This window comes from Bombus flavifrons, chromosome 11 (genome assembly GCF_040668555.2).
Source record: "Bombus flavifrons isolate JBK064 chromosome 11, iyBomFlav1_principal, whole genome shotgun sequence".
Lineage (NCBI taxonomy): Eukaryota > Metazoa > Arthropoda > Insecta > Hymenoptera > Apidae > Bombus > Bombus flavifrons.
This window is the reverse complement of record NC_138452.1, coordinates 8,345,778-8,361,856: the sequence shown is the minus strand read 5'-3', so window position 1 is coordinate 8,361,856 and position 16,079 is coordinate 8,345,778. Positions and strand designations below refer to the sequence as shown.

At 41.2% G+C, this 16,079-nt stretch overlaps 2 protein-coding genes across 2 annotated transcripts in view; one reads left to right on the top strand and one right to left on the bottom strand.

Annotated features, from left to right (window-relative positions):
- Positions 1-16,079, top strand: part of LOC138185162 (pre-piRNA 3'-exonuclease trimmer) — a 118,648-nt gene that overhangs the window by 67,583 nt on the left and 34,986 nt on the right. The window lies entirely within an intron of this gene.
- Positions 5,538-15,069, bottom strand: LOC138184736 (sodium- and chloride-dependent GABA transporter 1). Its single transcript, XM_069122974.1, has 11 exons — positions 14,626-15,069; positions 10,726-11,031; positions 9,933-10,067; positions 9,733-9,861; positions 9,498-9,642; positions 8,854-9,225; positions 8,298-8,514; positions 7,590-7,742; positions 7,311-7,514; positions 6,644-6,814; positions 5,538-6,154 (listed from the first exon to the last, which is right to left on the bottom strand). Exons 2-11 carry the CDS (start codon positions 11,024-11,026, stop codon positions 6,017-6,019), a joined length of 1,965 nt encoding a protein of 654 aa, XP_068979075.1. The 5' UTR covers positions 11,027-11,031; positions 14,626-15,069; the 3' UTR covers positions 5,538-6,016.

Genomic DNA, 16,079 nt, shown 5'->3' with positions numbered 1-16,079 from the left:
AAATCGACCCTTTCGTCCATTTAGTTCGCATACTCTCGAAGAATATTTTCGTCAAAAACATTGATTTATATACAGGCTGTTTCATAATATGCGAGCAATAATTTCGACTCAGCTCGTAAATACGATAGAGAAGATCGTATCCACCTTATGTTAACTATCTGATCTTGTTTACGAGACGTAACGAGTTTTGTATTCTATCGTTTCCTTACATTTTAACGCATCCGTTGCATTTTTATTTGTACGAATACTCGAGATGCACTGTGTACACAACGTGTGCCGAGAGTGTCGAAACATCTGGCCATAAAATTGAACAAGATTTTCAACAAATTCAAGGAACTTCTGTGGATATTGATCGAGTCACCGCATCGATAGCAAGATTTCTCTATTCACGCATTCAGACGCAAGCAAGTCGTTTTGAGCATCTGCTACGAAGCTGATAGTCGGATAAGAGATGATAACACTGAAAACTCGCTATGTCTGGTGAAAGAGATCAAATAGGACGTACGTTGTGTACGAAGCTTTTCGTGCTTTTTAGGTGCTGAATCCGTCACTTAAATATTGATCGTTTGTTATGAAACATCCTGTACATAAATCAATATTTTTGACGCGAATGTTCTTCGGGAGAAGCTCGGCTAAATCGACAAAAAGATGGTTTCGGTGATGTACGACTGGTTCGCGAGCTACTGAATTTTAAAATTGCTCTCATGTATGAAAAAGAAAAAAAAAATATGACTCGTCGTATCTTTTTCATGTGGTTCTCAGATGGATAACATTATACATATGTAAATTCGTAAAAAACGATGTTCGTAGGAGGAAAAACTTAACACGCATCGATATCGTTCTGGTTTCGGGTAATTTTATCGATTCGTTGCGAGTATTTTGTTCTCGCAATGATTTCTCCCAGTGATTTTGCAAATTAAACGTTCGACCGACGAATACAACGAAATAGAAGTGGAATATAACAAAGGGAAAAATTTGTACGAGGATCATCACCGGCAGCTTGTCAAAACGAATTAAAATAAATGAAACACGTGTCCATTGTAGATACATTTAATTTTCGCTTACAAAACAATACTGTTTCGAGACAGATTCCATTTCTTCGCACATATGTAAATAATTGAATTCTCCGATATATTCCATTCGAAGGTAGAACGGGAAATTTCGATTGAATTTCTTGTCGCAGTAATCAGAGTGGTTGCAAGGATAAGATGCGAAGAGGTGCAATTTGCAATTTTCTTCATCGTAAGATGGCAACGATTATTTGAGCGAAATAAAAGATATCAAAAATCGCGAACGTTTGAAAAGATAAAAAGATGTCAAAAATACCGTATCATCAATTTACTGGAACGGTAAACACCGAATTCAGGCAACCGCGAGTTATGACGCGATCTTGAAAAACCAACCGCTCGGCAAAAGACCGATACGTAAAAGACACGAAACGTACGAATGTAAAAAAGACCGTTTAAAAAAGCACCGAACGAAACGATACTCGAAACCATCGAAAGACAAATGTTTGCAAGCGATGAAAGGATTTGAGAAAAATGGCAAACGAAGTGATCTTGCGCTAAAATGATATCTGCGCGTTCTTGTTCCCCTTCGCATTTAATCTCCTCGATGCTTAACCTATCCCTTGTGAAACGGCTAATTCGCATTGGCTAATTAACCGAGTTCGCACGCTGATACGAGCCTCCATGGCGTATTCTATCGTTCGTATTCGCAACGAGCCTATTATAAACGATTACGTACACTACCCACTGAAAGTTTGGAAGCAACTTGACTCTGCAAAGGTTAAGCAACACGATAAACTAAACGCGTTCTTCGCGCTAACCACAAACGTAACTTATCGCTAATTTTATATGCTACGATAAATAGATAAAACGACGAAGTATGTAACATAGATGAATACAATACGATCGATCAACGAGGCAATACCGCGAATATATTCCTTTGCGATATATTCGAATAAAATGTTAATTTATATCTTTATAAACGAGTGGTGTAAATAAATACCACGTAAGCCGCGAGTTACCATCCTAAACCGAAAGGCAAGGATTACGATAGATATAAGTGACAAAGATAAAATGAAATTCAACGTAAAAGGAGCGAAGAAAATAAAGAAGATCTGCTGCTTTGAAACTTTTCGTCGATAGTATACAAACGCGCGCATATGGCATTTACCGGCCGAAACGTATTGACACGAAACGAAACATCGACGTCGAGGCGATACGATTCCGCTCGTTTCGATTCGGTTTGCGACGCACCGTGGATATCTATGTCAGCTGTTGATTCGTGCATGGAAATACTTGTCACGCATCGCGTACAGCTTAATCCGTAGAGAAACGATGAAAAGTACATATATTGATTAACGTGACGGTAATTAGCGGTCATTCACTCGGTGAATTGCTCTATGCTCGGTTAATCGTTCGGTTGATCAATGAACGAGATTAGACGCACGAGGGCTGCTACTAAATTCCGATGAACCCGTGATACTCCATTGTTTTCGTTTAAGCTGATTTACGTTGTTTATGGTCTGCCGAGTCGTTGCGATTAATCTCTTGTAATTCCGTTTACCGGTTCCACCGGAATCTTTCTAATCCACGTATCGATCGATAGTTTGATGCCAGTTGTTCGATCGAAACGTTTCTCTTCGAAATATTCTTTACGCGTTTCTGTTTATTTTTAATTTCGGACATACGCCAACACTTTCGTCAGCGATATTATTATTTCGACAATTTTTAGAAAAAATATCCTCTTCCCGTTCGATTTCTGCGTCATCTTTATCGTTTCCCTTCTGTATCTTTCAGATTGTGAATTTAATCGACGATTTATCCGTTATCGATTGATCGATATGTCGTTTTATACTGGTAAACGTCTACAAATGTGCGGTGTATGTTCGCATCCTGTCGCGTCTAATCCGTTCAGTTTACACAGAAATACACGCAGTCCACTAAACTATCGCAAAAATAAACGGCTTCGTAGCTTTCTGTACAAAAGTATAGACGTAACGAAACGATGACAACACGCGGTCATCGTGGAAAATATTATATTGAACCACGTGGACTTGCAGTATCCTTAGCTCGCTATTAAAATGTCACTCGCGCCGTAACAATGCGACAATAAAATATACATAAACGAACGTCGTATAAAGCTTTCGGACGATCTCTCGATATCGTACAACATCAACAACCGTTAAAACTCGTTTAAATAGGGCGCAAAGCTTGTAAACGATTTAAACGACAGAACTATTACTTAGGCCTGTTTTCAAACTTGTAACGTTGCGTTACGAGTATCTTTATTGCTCATGTTCGCCAACCAAATAAATCCTGAAACATCCAGTTTTGCTAAAAACCTGACTTTTTATTTATATACAGCGTGAGTCAACGATCTAATCGTGTCTTTGACGAATGCAAGGTTGGACTTGAATTGGGTAAAAAATATTCAGGGACACGCGATTTAGTTCGTTCGATGCTATACGAGCTTCGTCGATTCGTTTCACTTGTTCTATAAAGCGAATATTACTCGCGGCTAATTCGGTAACAGATTAGACGAGTTAATTTTAGCATATTTAAATAATTATAACCGATACTGCATAACTGAAAACATAGAGTCGAATATTCATAGCTGGCAATTATTAAAGCGAGCATGCATAAATTGCACGGGTAAACAACGCAAACATTTATTATTAAACGTTGACCTTTCCGATAACTTAATTTCGAAAACGTTGTACGCGCTATTTAAATTGAACTTAATAATGCAACCGTAAGTACAGGTCATGTAACAAGTCTACAAATAGATCGATGCAGGATTAAAAGAAAGTATACGTATGTATCGTACGATCGACGTTTGACCCACTCTGTATATACAAATTTGTAGATCGATAATATTTTCAAACTCGTCGTTCCTTCGAAACGATATTATACTCTTTCTCGTTTGTTCGAATACTATTAATTGGTCGTTCGAATTTCATTCGCAAAAAATATACTATTAATGCAAGTAACAGTGTCTCGAATAATCAATATTGAAATAGCTCTTATAGTAACTTTAGGATCATATATCGATAAATCCCTATATATATATATATATCCTTCGATAAAACTAGCTTTATATATATTTTTATCTTACACTTATATCTTGGAATTACGAACCTTCGTACGAAACCACTGCGATCGAAACAAAGCTTTGATTTCTTCGTTAAAAGAATCAGCTAACAAGGAGTTTCTACCTAAATTCGAACATCTTCGTCGAACAAACATTTACTAAATATTAATCTCGGTTTTCGATCTTCTACGAATTGATCGTGAAATCTGTAAATGTAATCGTCTGTTTCGAACTCGACAGCTTTTAGGGATTACGGTACCAACGGTTTCTGCGAGGCACGTTTCTTTCCTCTGATCGACTCGATCGGTTTTAGTAGAAAAATCCTCTTTTCGTGGAATCTCCGTGGAAAAATTCTGTCTCGTTTTTATGGTACGATATATCACAAACTTGCCTTTATCGACTTTAATCAGAACGTAGAAGGAAAACGTCTAGAAATAAATTTGTCAGAGGTAGCTAACATTTTATAATTAACATCGATTCGAATATGTAAAATTCGTAAGAAAGTTTCGGGTAAAAAAGACGAAAGACGGCAGAATTTTCCAATAGATCTAACGTGTCGTTAAAATTTGTTCCATTTAAAAAACTGGTCGCAACGGTGTCAGCGTTGAGGCACAAATTTTATTATCTGTAATTTAATCTTTAACTGTTCTAACGATTTGACTAACCGCGTCATTCGCAAGAATTTCTTCGTGCGTTCCGAAAAACAAGCGTCCGTCGACTAATAAAAATGCTGGTAGAAATTTCGGTAGAAATCGGTTCGCGCAAATTCAATCTCGTAAAACTTCCGTTGAGCGAAACTCGCGTATTAAACAACATCTTAGAAAAAATAAACGAACGTTTTAAATCCGCAAATATCGATCGATCTAAATAAAAAAAAAAAGAAAAAAAAACACGTATCTTTTTATGAGAGACACGTCGAACTATTTCTTTCGTAATCATCATTAGAATTCATCTTACGATCGAGACTTTCAAATCGATTTTCAAAGTTTCAAAACGTTCGTCCGCTGAATAAAAATACAATTGCTCCTCTAAAAATGATTTCACGTCTCGACGTTTCTTTCTGAAACGTCGGTTTGATCAACCCTTTGCCTTGTGATTTCCTTTCGTAGCTATTTAAATCAGCGTAATTACGACTTACGATCTTCATTTTTTTTTTTAAATTCAAATCGCTTACGTAATTTTCAGTTTGGAAAGTTAAGGTTAAAATTAGCGTTTCGATTAAGCCACGTTACAAAAAATAAAAAAGTAAAATCTGTTTTTGTTGGACTTCGGTTATGATCCGTAACCTGTCCCTAGTTTCATATTACAAGGCAAAGGTTCAAGCTTTATTTTTAATCTCTCGTTTGCTCTCTCGAAAAAAAAAAAGGAAAAGAACCAGACTATCAACTAAATTACGTTTCTCGCGTTTAATAATCGTTTGTGGGAGCATCGCGATTAAAAATCGCGATAGAAAAATATACACACCTCTTCGACTTATCTTGGAAAACTAACGATATCTGCTACTATCGTAATATACTTTAGATTTTGTGTTCAACTTTCCTTCGCTCTCTCTCTCTCTCTCTCTCTCTCTCACTCTCTCTCTCTCTCATTTTTCTAAATAACTCTTCTTTTTACGTGGTACCAGTATCGTTTAAATATATCATGTAGAAGGAACGAGGCCAGTATTTTGATTGCAGCAGTCGCTCGAATTACGCTCGCTCTAATTACGCTCGCTCTACCATGCACTGTCGTCGTAGTAATTTTCTTAACGTCGGTCGGTCTGCGGATATCTTCCAACAGTTTGTCCAATTAAACCGCGAGACTAAGTCGAGCTGCTCTGCGTGTTCGACACATACTTCGATTTTGAAATTCTGTTAAAAATACTACACTTACGGTAATTACAACCTATGACAGGGAATAAGGAAGCCGTTTACGGCGATCATGTTTGACTTAGGAAACTATTGTTCTTGGTGATTAATCCGGCGCTGCTCTCTGACATTGGTATCACCGCTGATTTCTCGCCCTTCGGTAACTTCGGATGCGTCTTTATGTTCGGCTTCAAACCTTTCAGGATATTCTGAAAATGATCACGTGAGTGTGTTTACACTGAAAAACGGATCTTCAAATCGCTAGAAGTTGAATAAAAGAATGGCGAACAAAACCGATTACAACTTCTAACAACGATACCAATCACAAACTAAGTAGTTTGATCGAAACGGTATAATGGCGAGATTTGTAACGAATCTGGAGAGAGATTCGCGTTTCCAAATTTTAAACGTTGCTCGTATTTTCTATGTTCTCGACTTATTTCACTTTCGTTCAGTGTCGAGAAAGATTCCATCGAATAAAAGAATTTTATCTCCGTTGACAAAGATCGATACGTTTGCTTAGAATATATTAGCTTGTCCGAAAAGTTTCTTTCGTTTTATGAGAAAATAATAGACGCGCAACGTTTTTATTTTATTTCACAGACACGGTTTCGCGTTTGTACGTGGCTGCACTGTTGTAAAAAAATACGTTTGCGAAAGAAAGACACTTTCCGGACAACCTAATACTAATGTTTCACCTCCTTGATGGATCCCGGAGTAACGATGACGTAGTAGAGAGCGTAACCCGGTATCCAGATCATCGATGACAAGCTGAGACAGACACCCACGATTTCCGCCCATGTTGGATACTCGTAACTGTTTCCGTATTTCAAGGGCTTGTACTGCACGCATTGGAACACGAAGATGAACTGGAAAGGAAGAAACGTTGAGGAATTTTCGAATTCGAGTTTACACCTGTATCTCGACTCGAAAATCGATCGGTAAAAGCAGCTTCGTTTCTCACAAATCTCGCACAGTTATGTAGATAGATAGCGAGAGACGGAGCTATTGATCTCGACTATTTAATTAATCTTCGCTGGCGAATCGATCTTATCGAGATACGTTTGCAATGTTGAGACGAGATCGTTAAGCGTAAAATCGATGGAGCATAGAAACGCGCGATATTGCGCGAGGACGACGAGATAAATAGCCCTGTCATCCACCTTCCAGAAGATTACTATCCGATCGATCAGGCTGTTCTTCGTAGACAGAGCGCGAGAAATTAGCGATCATTCGTCGAGTCTTTCGCAGATCGGTCTTTTCAAATCGTTCTACTTCGAACGATCGAAGAGGAACCGTTCGAAAGAGGAGAATCTTTCACGCTGTTTCACAAATTTTTCTTCTTGATACAAACACGATACTCACAGCCATAATCACTGGCGCGAACACCACCCAGCATATGTACCAAAATTTGTTCAGTCGTACGCCCATCATCTGATGAATACAGTCGCAGAACTTCTTCGCGCCGAAGATCCACGATATCGCGATCGTTTGGAAGAAACAGACCCACAAAATCGACATTCCACTCGCCGAATAGAAGTCCATCAATTGGAATATGTAGACTCCACCCTGAAACGATAAAGAATTTTTCAAATATTTGCCCTTTCCGAGGAGAAATTTGAGAAATAGTCGAGCGATGCTAACGTTGGTCACCATGGGAAGACCCAAGAGGAACATGAGACAGCAGATTGCGACGGTGAACTTCTTCCTATGGGGACGAAGAAGTTCCGGCCAGTTGTCAACGACTCCAGTGATGAAGGATTCCACGATACAGAATTCGCTATCGATGCCCAGTATCTGTCAGAGAAAATGGAAAACCATGTTGTTTTCGCCGTGTTCTCGGATGCGACTAATTAACTAGTTGATAAATGGCTGATCTATGATCCTCTGCTGGCCGAGCTCATTGACGATTGCCTCAAAACACGTGAAACACGTATCTTGCGATGTCCTGCGATTCGACCTAATTTCATCTCCAGTTGGAAGATTATTCGTCCGAAAAGAGACACAAAACGGATGATATTTATATTCGCGGAGGAACTTATCGTACAAGAAAAGCTTCAAAGATAGTGTGTGAATATATATAAAAGTAATACGTCTTCCATTTAAAAAGACGATAGAGTTAAATCAACTTCAATCATAGATCAACATAAAACTATAATTATCGCGAAAGAAAAGAAAAGCGGACTTTAATCGCGTTCGAAAATGAAAGCAGCTGGGACGATGAAACGAGTCGAACTCGAGGACCTAGATTCACGCTAAAGTAGTGCATAGAATGTAATCGATTCCGATAAACGGACATTGATCATAGAAGATGCGGAGTGCGGTCGTTCGGCTAAGTCGAGTGTGCCTTACAAGTAGCATGACGAAGAAGATGATGGCCCACATCGAGGCACCGGGCAACTTCAAAACCACCTCTGGATAAGTGAGGAACACCAGTCCTGGCCCGCTTTTGACCACTTCTGACACTTGCGTGCCTTGCTCCAAAGCGATATGACCCAAGATAGAGAAAGTGACGCAACCAGCCAGTAAGCAGGTTAACGTGTTGACTATGCACGTGATCAGCGCGTCTCTGAAACGAAATCTCGCGTCATTCAGTACGTCCAGCGATTCACATTTCTTAGATTTCTTTCGTAATTTGCGTTCTTTTTTTCATTTATTTTATTTTCGTTCGAACGACACTCTCGAATACGAATGGACCTGCCTGAACGCGCTCGTTGTGACGATAAAAACCAGAAGGGAAAATCAAACGAATTTTCCATAATGTCGCTACTGTCTGTTAAAATGTATTGCCTTTTGTGGCGAAACGTTCTATTCGGAAATATCGATTCAGCGACGATGAATTTAGTTCGATGAATCAACCAATCAGTGAGAAATAAATTACCATAAGATAAAGAGTGGCGACGCTTACTTGTAACAATTGTGGTGGAACTTGTTGTACGATCCGAGAGCAGGCAGAGCCCCGGTGCCGATACTGTAGGCGAAGAAAATTTGCGTGGCGCCGTCGATCCACGGGCCAGGCGATAGCAATTCGTACCATCTCGGCGTGACGTAGTACAGCAAGCCGTCGTAGCTGCCGTCCAATGTCACCGCTCTTCCCAAAAGAATGAAAAGCACCACGTAGGGGAACAAGGCTGAAAACCAGATGATCTTACCGCTCTGATGCAGACCCCGTCGGATGATAAAGTAAACGAGCAGCCAGCCGACGATCAGAGAACCCAACAGCTCCCATTGCATGCCACCGATGTTCTCGATACCGGAAGTGATGCCAAGAACTCTTCGTCTAAAATCGTCGAACACGCCATAGATTCATATATATCGTTGTTTCACACCCTTCGACGATTATTACGCTACAATCTCACGCTTTATTCCAATCGTTGCGGTCGATAGATTTTTCGAGAAAATGAAAAACTGTTATCATCATTAAGTAAGTAAATTTCGTGCCGTAAAAATGTTTTCGTGGATATCTTTGATCTTTTCTAACGTTACAGGCGATTATATCGAAGGTTTTACTCGAACAGATTAGTAGATTTAAATTTACGAAAGTTCGCTTACTCCCAGTACTCCTCTACCGGAGTAGTATGGTGAGGAACAGCTCGAGTATAGTTGTCGTACGTGGAATTCGTGGTATTCGAGCTATCGGACGATTCGTCGATCTTTCTCAGGCCGTCGGAACAATTTTCCGTGTTCCACCAATTTTCTATAAAATATCGTTGCAATACGTAGAAATGTAAATAATAATTTTTTCGAAAGAGTAAAAAATTCCATTGCTATTAATCGTTTAACCAACCACAACCCCTCCAGGGTACGCTCGGTATGTTGGCGAAGGTGCTTATGAGATAGAAAAGCGTCCAAGCGATGATTATGCAGTAATACACGTCCAGAAAGAACACGATAGTCATCGTAGCGTATCCGACTCCTAAACGAAAGTATCTTTCGAATAAAAATGAAAGATGGCTGTTAGAAAGAAGTGATTTTATTTTAGAATACCTTGCAGCAGAGGACACAACTGTCCTACCAGAGTCATCCCGCCTGCCCCGAGATACTGGCCAATGGCCACCTCTTGGAAAAATATCGGAATGCCACAAAACAGCATGGCAATTCCATACGTGATTAGGAAAGCACCTAGAATTTGCGTTTCGATTTAAAGCTTTGAATTTGAACTTGTAGTTGAAGTTGAATCGGCATTTGCTTGATCGATAGAGCAATGCGGAATACGCGACTGTCGACGCGATATTTCATTGTTAAAGATGAATCGTCGTTGCTCGTTAGGAACGCGATGCGTTCACCGATACGCCCGATCGCGCTTTGTCCCACTTCCAGGAAATCGCAGATGCTAGATAATTCATGGAATTTCATAAGATCGAATCTCGTGATTCCACATGGATAACCATATTTCGTAATCTTCTCGAATGTGAGTTCGATCGAGTCGTTTCCTCGACCTTGTCCCCTCGCCGTTCTCAACCATATCATTTGCATATCTATACGTTCGTTCGAATATTACGAAAATGACGAGCATCGATTAAAAGTTGAAATTGCACGAAGCTACTAGCCATACTAGCGATAGGTTCTACGAGTAAAAATTCTTCCACCCACCCGATATGGACTAACCCCCGCAAATACGGAAAAGCAACGCCGACGCGACGTTGCTACAACGAGAGGCGGATGTACAGCGGACTCGACGTTTTTCAGACCAGCAAGCTTTCGCGTTTGACATTTACGCAACGCTCTAACGTGACTCAAACGGCCGAGTTCTAAAAGCTATGGTAATTCTCGCACTCACCTCCGCCATTTTTGTAACACAGATACGGGAACCTCCACACGTTTCCAAGTCCCACGGAAACGCTGATACAGGAGAACAAAAAGTCCAGCTTGTTGTCCCAGCCTCCGCGTTCCGCGTCCTCTTCTCGGTCCTCCACTTCCGTCGCCCTGTTCTGCGGCACGGAAACGATCGTCTTTGGCGCACCGTGACTCGAATCTCTTCGTCTACTCGAGCCAACCGATTTCGCCTTGAACTCTATGAACGTCTGCTCCGGATCGACCTGATCTTTCTGCTCTCCCCAATAATACATCTTCTCCGCCATAATTCCTGAAATCACGCGATACGTCTTTGTCGTTTTGCATGCTCGTGACCTTGAACGTGGTTCAGGAGACCGACAGCAGCAGACTAATTCCGCGTAATTGATCGTGATTGCGGCTGAGATTACGTAAAAGTGTCCTGCACGTGCCGAGCCATCTTCGTCGAGAGTGACACGCGACAATAGTGAAACACGCGAGTTATGAGACATAATCGAGGTTAGTTTCGCCTGGAGATTACTTCGTGGCCGTTCTCCGGTAATTGCTGCTACACGTAATCGCTTTTTTAGTTACAGCTTCGAATTCCGCGGTTTCCGCGAGGGTAGGTTGCGCGTGGGTGGTGTACGGTTTCACGACTCTCTGACGTTCTTTTTACTTCGCGTCGAACCTCTTTCGCTGTCGTCAAGTTCTTGCAACGAACGATCCTCCTTTTTAACTAAAAATGGAACGGTTTCTGCGCTTCGACCGACTTTAATTCGTATTTCCCCGCTATCTCCTTTCGTTCGTTCTCGAGCATTATGATGGAAATTTAAAGCTGCAACTGGCGACTTCAACGCGTACTAAAATATCTTCTGCATAGTTAATTAACCCCCTAAGGTTATTATATATTATATAGCTATTATATATTATATTATATATTACATTTGGCCAGATCATCGTACTACGGGCTATGCCCGTAGTTGTAGGTTGGGGTTAAAATACGATGAAAGTAGATAGGTATACGTACGATTGCGATTCTGTTTTTGTGAAAATAGACATCGATAATACGAGAAACGCTTGTTCGTTCTTCACTATAAAAGCGGAAATCCGAGTTATTTCGACCGATCGATAATTCCAGCGTGAAGAATATTTTCGTTCTCTAATATCGTTCCCTCTAAATGAAACATAAAATTTATTATATTTGCTTAAACGAATTTCGTCTAGTCTATCTTCCGTAAACAGACGCTAGAATTCAAACGTTTCAACATTTATCGCTTACAGAATGCAAACGTACGTAGTAGATCAATTTGCAACGCAAACGTTGTAACGTTCTGCAAGTTTGGCCGCATAATCTATACAATTTTCTCGTCAACCAGCGAAAGTCGATTTCCAGTCGATAAACAACGCAGCGTTATCTGGTTACTGCGTCGCGTCGTTTCCTAGAAATCGAAGCTAATGGGTACTCGTGTTCTTATGGTTTAACGCGGAATCGATGTTTATTATCCTATGAATAAATAAAGGAAGCTTGCGAAACGACGCGTGATTTTCGAAGAATACGTGAGCAGCGTAAAAAGCTTGGTCAATTTTCTAGGACGCGTGCTTTCGCTCGCGCGAATTTACATTTACTTTCGCATCAAAATCGACATTAAAAGCTCTGATTCCGATCTACCTACGTCGTTGCACGTTTCAACAGCGGTCGCAAGCACGAGCAAATAAGTAAAGATTATTGCATCACCTTGTGTATCGCGACGTAGATACGCTGTACAATTCAGTACGCTAGAGACTAAAACTCGCGTTTATAACGCGTTTCAGTTAGTGTAAAAAGTAACGATATGTTAATAAGGTTTCATTTAATCGATATCGTCTGTTCGCGTTGTACGAAACGCGTATAAATGTTGCGAGCTGAATCTCCTGTGCATCTATAGAAACGTAAATATAAGAATATCGGCTATACATGGAGAAACGCGATACGTATATGTATCCCTCTAACCGATAAGGATTGATCAAGGATTCAATAAGAACGAAAAGTCGATTAAATGATATCGTACATCGATTTAGATGCCGCACGAGACATACGTATTTTTAGACGTAAAAAGAAGATATAGAAACGAAGATTCAATGGAACAACGTTTGTTTCAGGTTTGTAAATCTCTGAAAAGAATTCATTAAGTTAATCGAACTGTATCGTGGACGAATCGTGTACACTGTTCAAGATATTGCACGTTGCTTGGCCGCGAGCAAAAGCAGGACGTAGCTACATACGTAAATAATAGATTTAATTACCATCCGTCTGATTCAGCACACGCGACATCGAATTTTGTGTTTCGACGTTGCATGCAACGTTTATAAACGGCTATTCCGATAAACCTCTCAATTTACGACTCTATCACTGTCACGCGTAACCTTTATTCTCATTAAATGGCATTTCATTCACATGTCCAGTCGATGGGAATGAAACTTATGCAGCCAGACGAACGTACCAAATTGGCAATGACGAAGCGCGAATTATAGCTCGGTTCAGCGATAAAATTCAAATCTCAGCGTTTCCATGTTCGTACTCGAAATTATTTCCACTAACGAGATCGTACGTAGGTCGTTGATTCAGTTCCTCAAAATCCTTCGCAATAGTTCGCCGCTATAATTACAACGATATTCGATGAATGTAACTAAATTGGAATGTCGTGTGTCGTTAGAACGTTCGTAGGTAATTTTCAGTGAAACCTGATCGAACAAGAAGTGCGGGATCTCGCGCTGGACCGATGGCGTCATACGTCGACGATGATGCTCTTGGCGTATGACGTTCAGCCAAGACAAATTTTGCGTACGTATCTATATACACAGTGGTGAAAAAATATCTATAATCCCTCGATTAATATTTGCTTCGCTAATGACAACAGCTACTCCATCCCTTGATATCCAGTTCCCGATATACTGCTCATCCCTTAGGGATTGATATCCAACCCTTCGATACGCACAAAGTACGTTTCGCCACGTCAAACACAGCGGTGTCGTATGACACGAAAGTATCAGTAAAAACACCCACCAGACGATTACGACGAAATGAAATGAAACCAACGAAACTGTACATTCGACGAGTGGAACGATTTCTCTCGTCAATTTCCCTTGGACCGTATATCGTCGACGATCTCAGAGGATTATTTCTAATGCGATCTGTCGCACGATAGTCGCGATAACCGGCTCCGACTCAATGAAAACCCGCCCCCTTTTCTCGAAAGGGTTGATTCCTGCGTGACGCGCGTCCCGCTACCCCTATTACCACCCAGCCGATTCAAAATGAGCAAACAGGAACTGCATAGGGAAAATGTACACGTGTCCCGCATCCGTGTGTCCTGCAGGCGCAACTATTTGTATTCGTGTGGTCACGCGTGTTTCTACGCTGTACCATATGTATGGTGTAAGTGTGCGCGTGAGATCGACACACGTGTGCGTACACGCGCGGCCGAGTCTGCTTGTATACAAATACTCGTGCGCGCGCTACGGATGCTGAACGCAAAATCAATAACAGCTTCGTGTCACGTTACGCCGTACACGTGGATTTGTATATTCTTCCAACTGCTTGTTTCTTTGCAAAATTCTCTGCCGTTTTTCACAGCTGTTGCTATTCCTGTTTACATTCTGTATTAGGTCAGCGAGGGATGGTGTAATCTGCGACGTTGTAATCGTAGATTCGGTTGATTTCCATGGCAGAATAATTGGCACGGTGTTCGCGTCGTTATTGAAAAACGACGTTAGCGGGGAGGAGGATTGAAAAGAAAGACGTACGAACCTGGAGAGACAGATCTGTTCGCGAACATGGTGAAAACGATACGAGACTCGCGCGTGTCTTGACGAATTACGGTATTAGCAAATTAGATTAGATTAGACAAGATGCGCCAACTTATCTTACCTGAAGGCTGCGAGATCTCAAGGTAACCACGAGATCCACGATTTTCGATTCGGCTGAATTTTCTTCGCAACGCACCTAACTTCCGTGGCTCGTATATTCTTCGAATTATTCGTCTTCCAATCGATCGTTTACATTGCTCGATGCTCGGGAGCTCCGTTCAGCAGCGGAGTACGACGTCCCCAGAGAAAAACAATCCGTTCACGCCCGATCTCTCAGCGTCGTGGACCACAGTTTCTCCTCGATCTTCCTGTCCGCGAGAGTCGAACTACTCAAAATCTAGTTTATCCGATGTTGATGCTTCCGATCGAAATCGTTGGTACAGACGACAACCGACGCGAACGACGCACTTTCGCCTGGAAACTGGTTTTATTACGTGTCAGATCGTGGAGAGTGTGCTTCGTGTCGACCTACCCTGCGAGGGATGTCGTTACGGAATAATGCTTTGCCGCAAGACGGGGAGTGTTATCCCTTTGAAACGCATGCGCGGCCGCGAACACCCCCTCCAGAAGCCTGGAACAAAGCTGTCCCTGGGCTTTGAGCCCCCAGGACCCTTAGATTCGGTAAATAATCAAACTGGGTGGCGAGAACACATCATAGATGATACATGTTCGACGTGTACGTCGAAATTACGTAGGGGTGGCTTTCGGCTTTATGCATTTACGCGCGCTCCGATCGTTTGTAGTTGAACATCGGATGGATAGAACGTGGATCAGTAGACTGCGGATGTTCGTGCGTCGTTGAGAAATTGAAATGCGCCAAAATGTACAGAATACTCGCGATATGTAAGAACGTGGTTCTTTGATTGCGTTCAGTGGAATTTAAGTTGATTTTCTCATTTTGATAAGGAGCACGATATCGCAGAGAGATTTTTCATAGGCTAAGAAGAAGAATTCGAGTAGGATAGGCCAGATTCAATGCAGGACAAATACGTCAGAACGATTAAATGTATATCAGGTCTGTAAGTATGAAACCGGAATTTGCCTATAGATGGCCCTAGCTGATAATATAGTTATCACTAAACTGCGTCATCGATGCCAAAAGTCTTTGTTGACATCTCACAAACATTTTCGACTCAGAACAATACAAGTTTCATACAACAGCATAGTTTGTAATAGCGTTGAACATGTCAAATTTTGTGCCTGGAAACTACGATTTGCGGACAGCATTGATTTTCTGTTACCATTTGGAGAAAACTGCTGCAGAATCGCATCGAATGCTTGTCGAAGCTTACGGTGAGCATGCTCTTGGTAAATCACAGTGCTTTGAGTGGTTTAAAAAATTCAGAAGTGGCAATTTTGACGCGAGGAACGAAGAACGTGGAAGACCACCGAAAAAGACCACCGAGCTGTTAAAACCTGGCTAAACCGTTAACACTGAGCGCTACCGACACCAAATGATCGATTTGAATCAAGCTTTGCGTGAAAAACGACCAGAATATCAAAAAAGGCAACACA

Excerpts from the sequence above, each read along its gene's own strand:
- LOC138184736 (XM_069122974.1), bottom strand. The coding sequence starts at position 11,026 with ATGGCGGAGAAGATGTATTATTGGGGAGAGCAGAAAGATCAGGTCGAT. Across the intron at positions 9,862-9,932 it reads GTTGTGTCCTCTGCTGCAAG|GAGTCGGATACGCTACGATG; the intron begins GTATTCTAAAAT and ends ACTTTCGTTTAG. Across the intron at positions 6,155-6,643 it reads CTCCGGGATCCATCAAGGAG|AATATCCTGAAAGGTTTGAA; the intron begins GTGAAACATTAG and ends GATCATTTTCAG.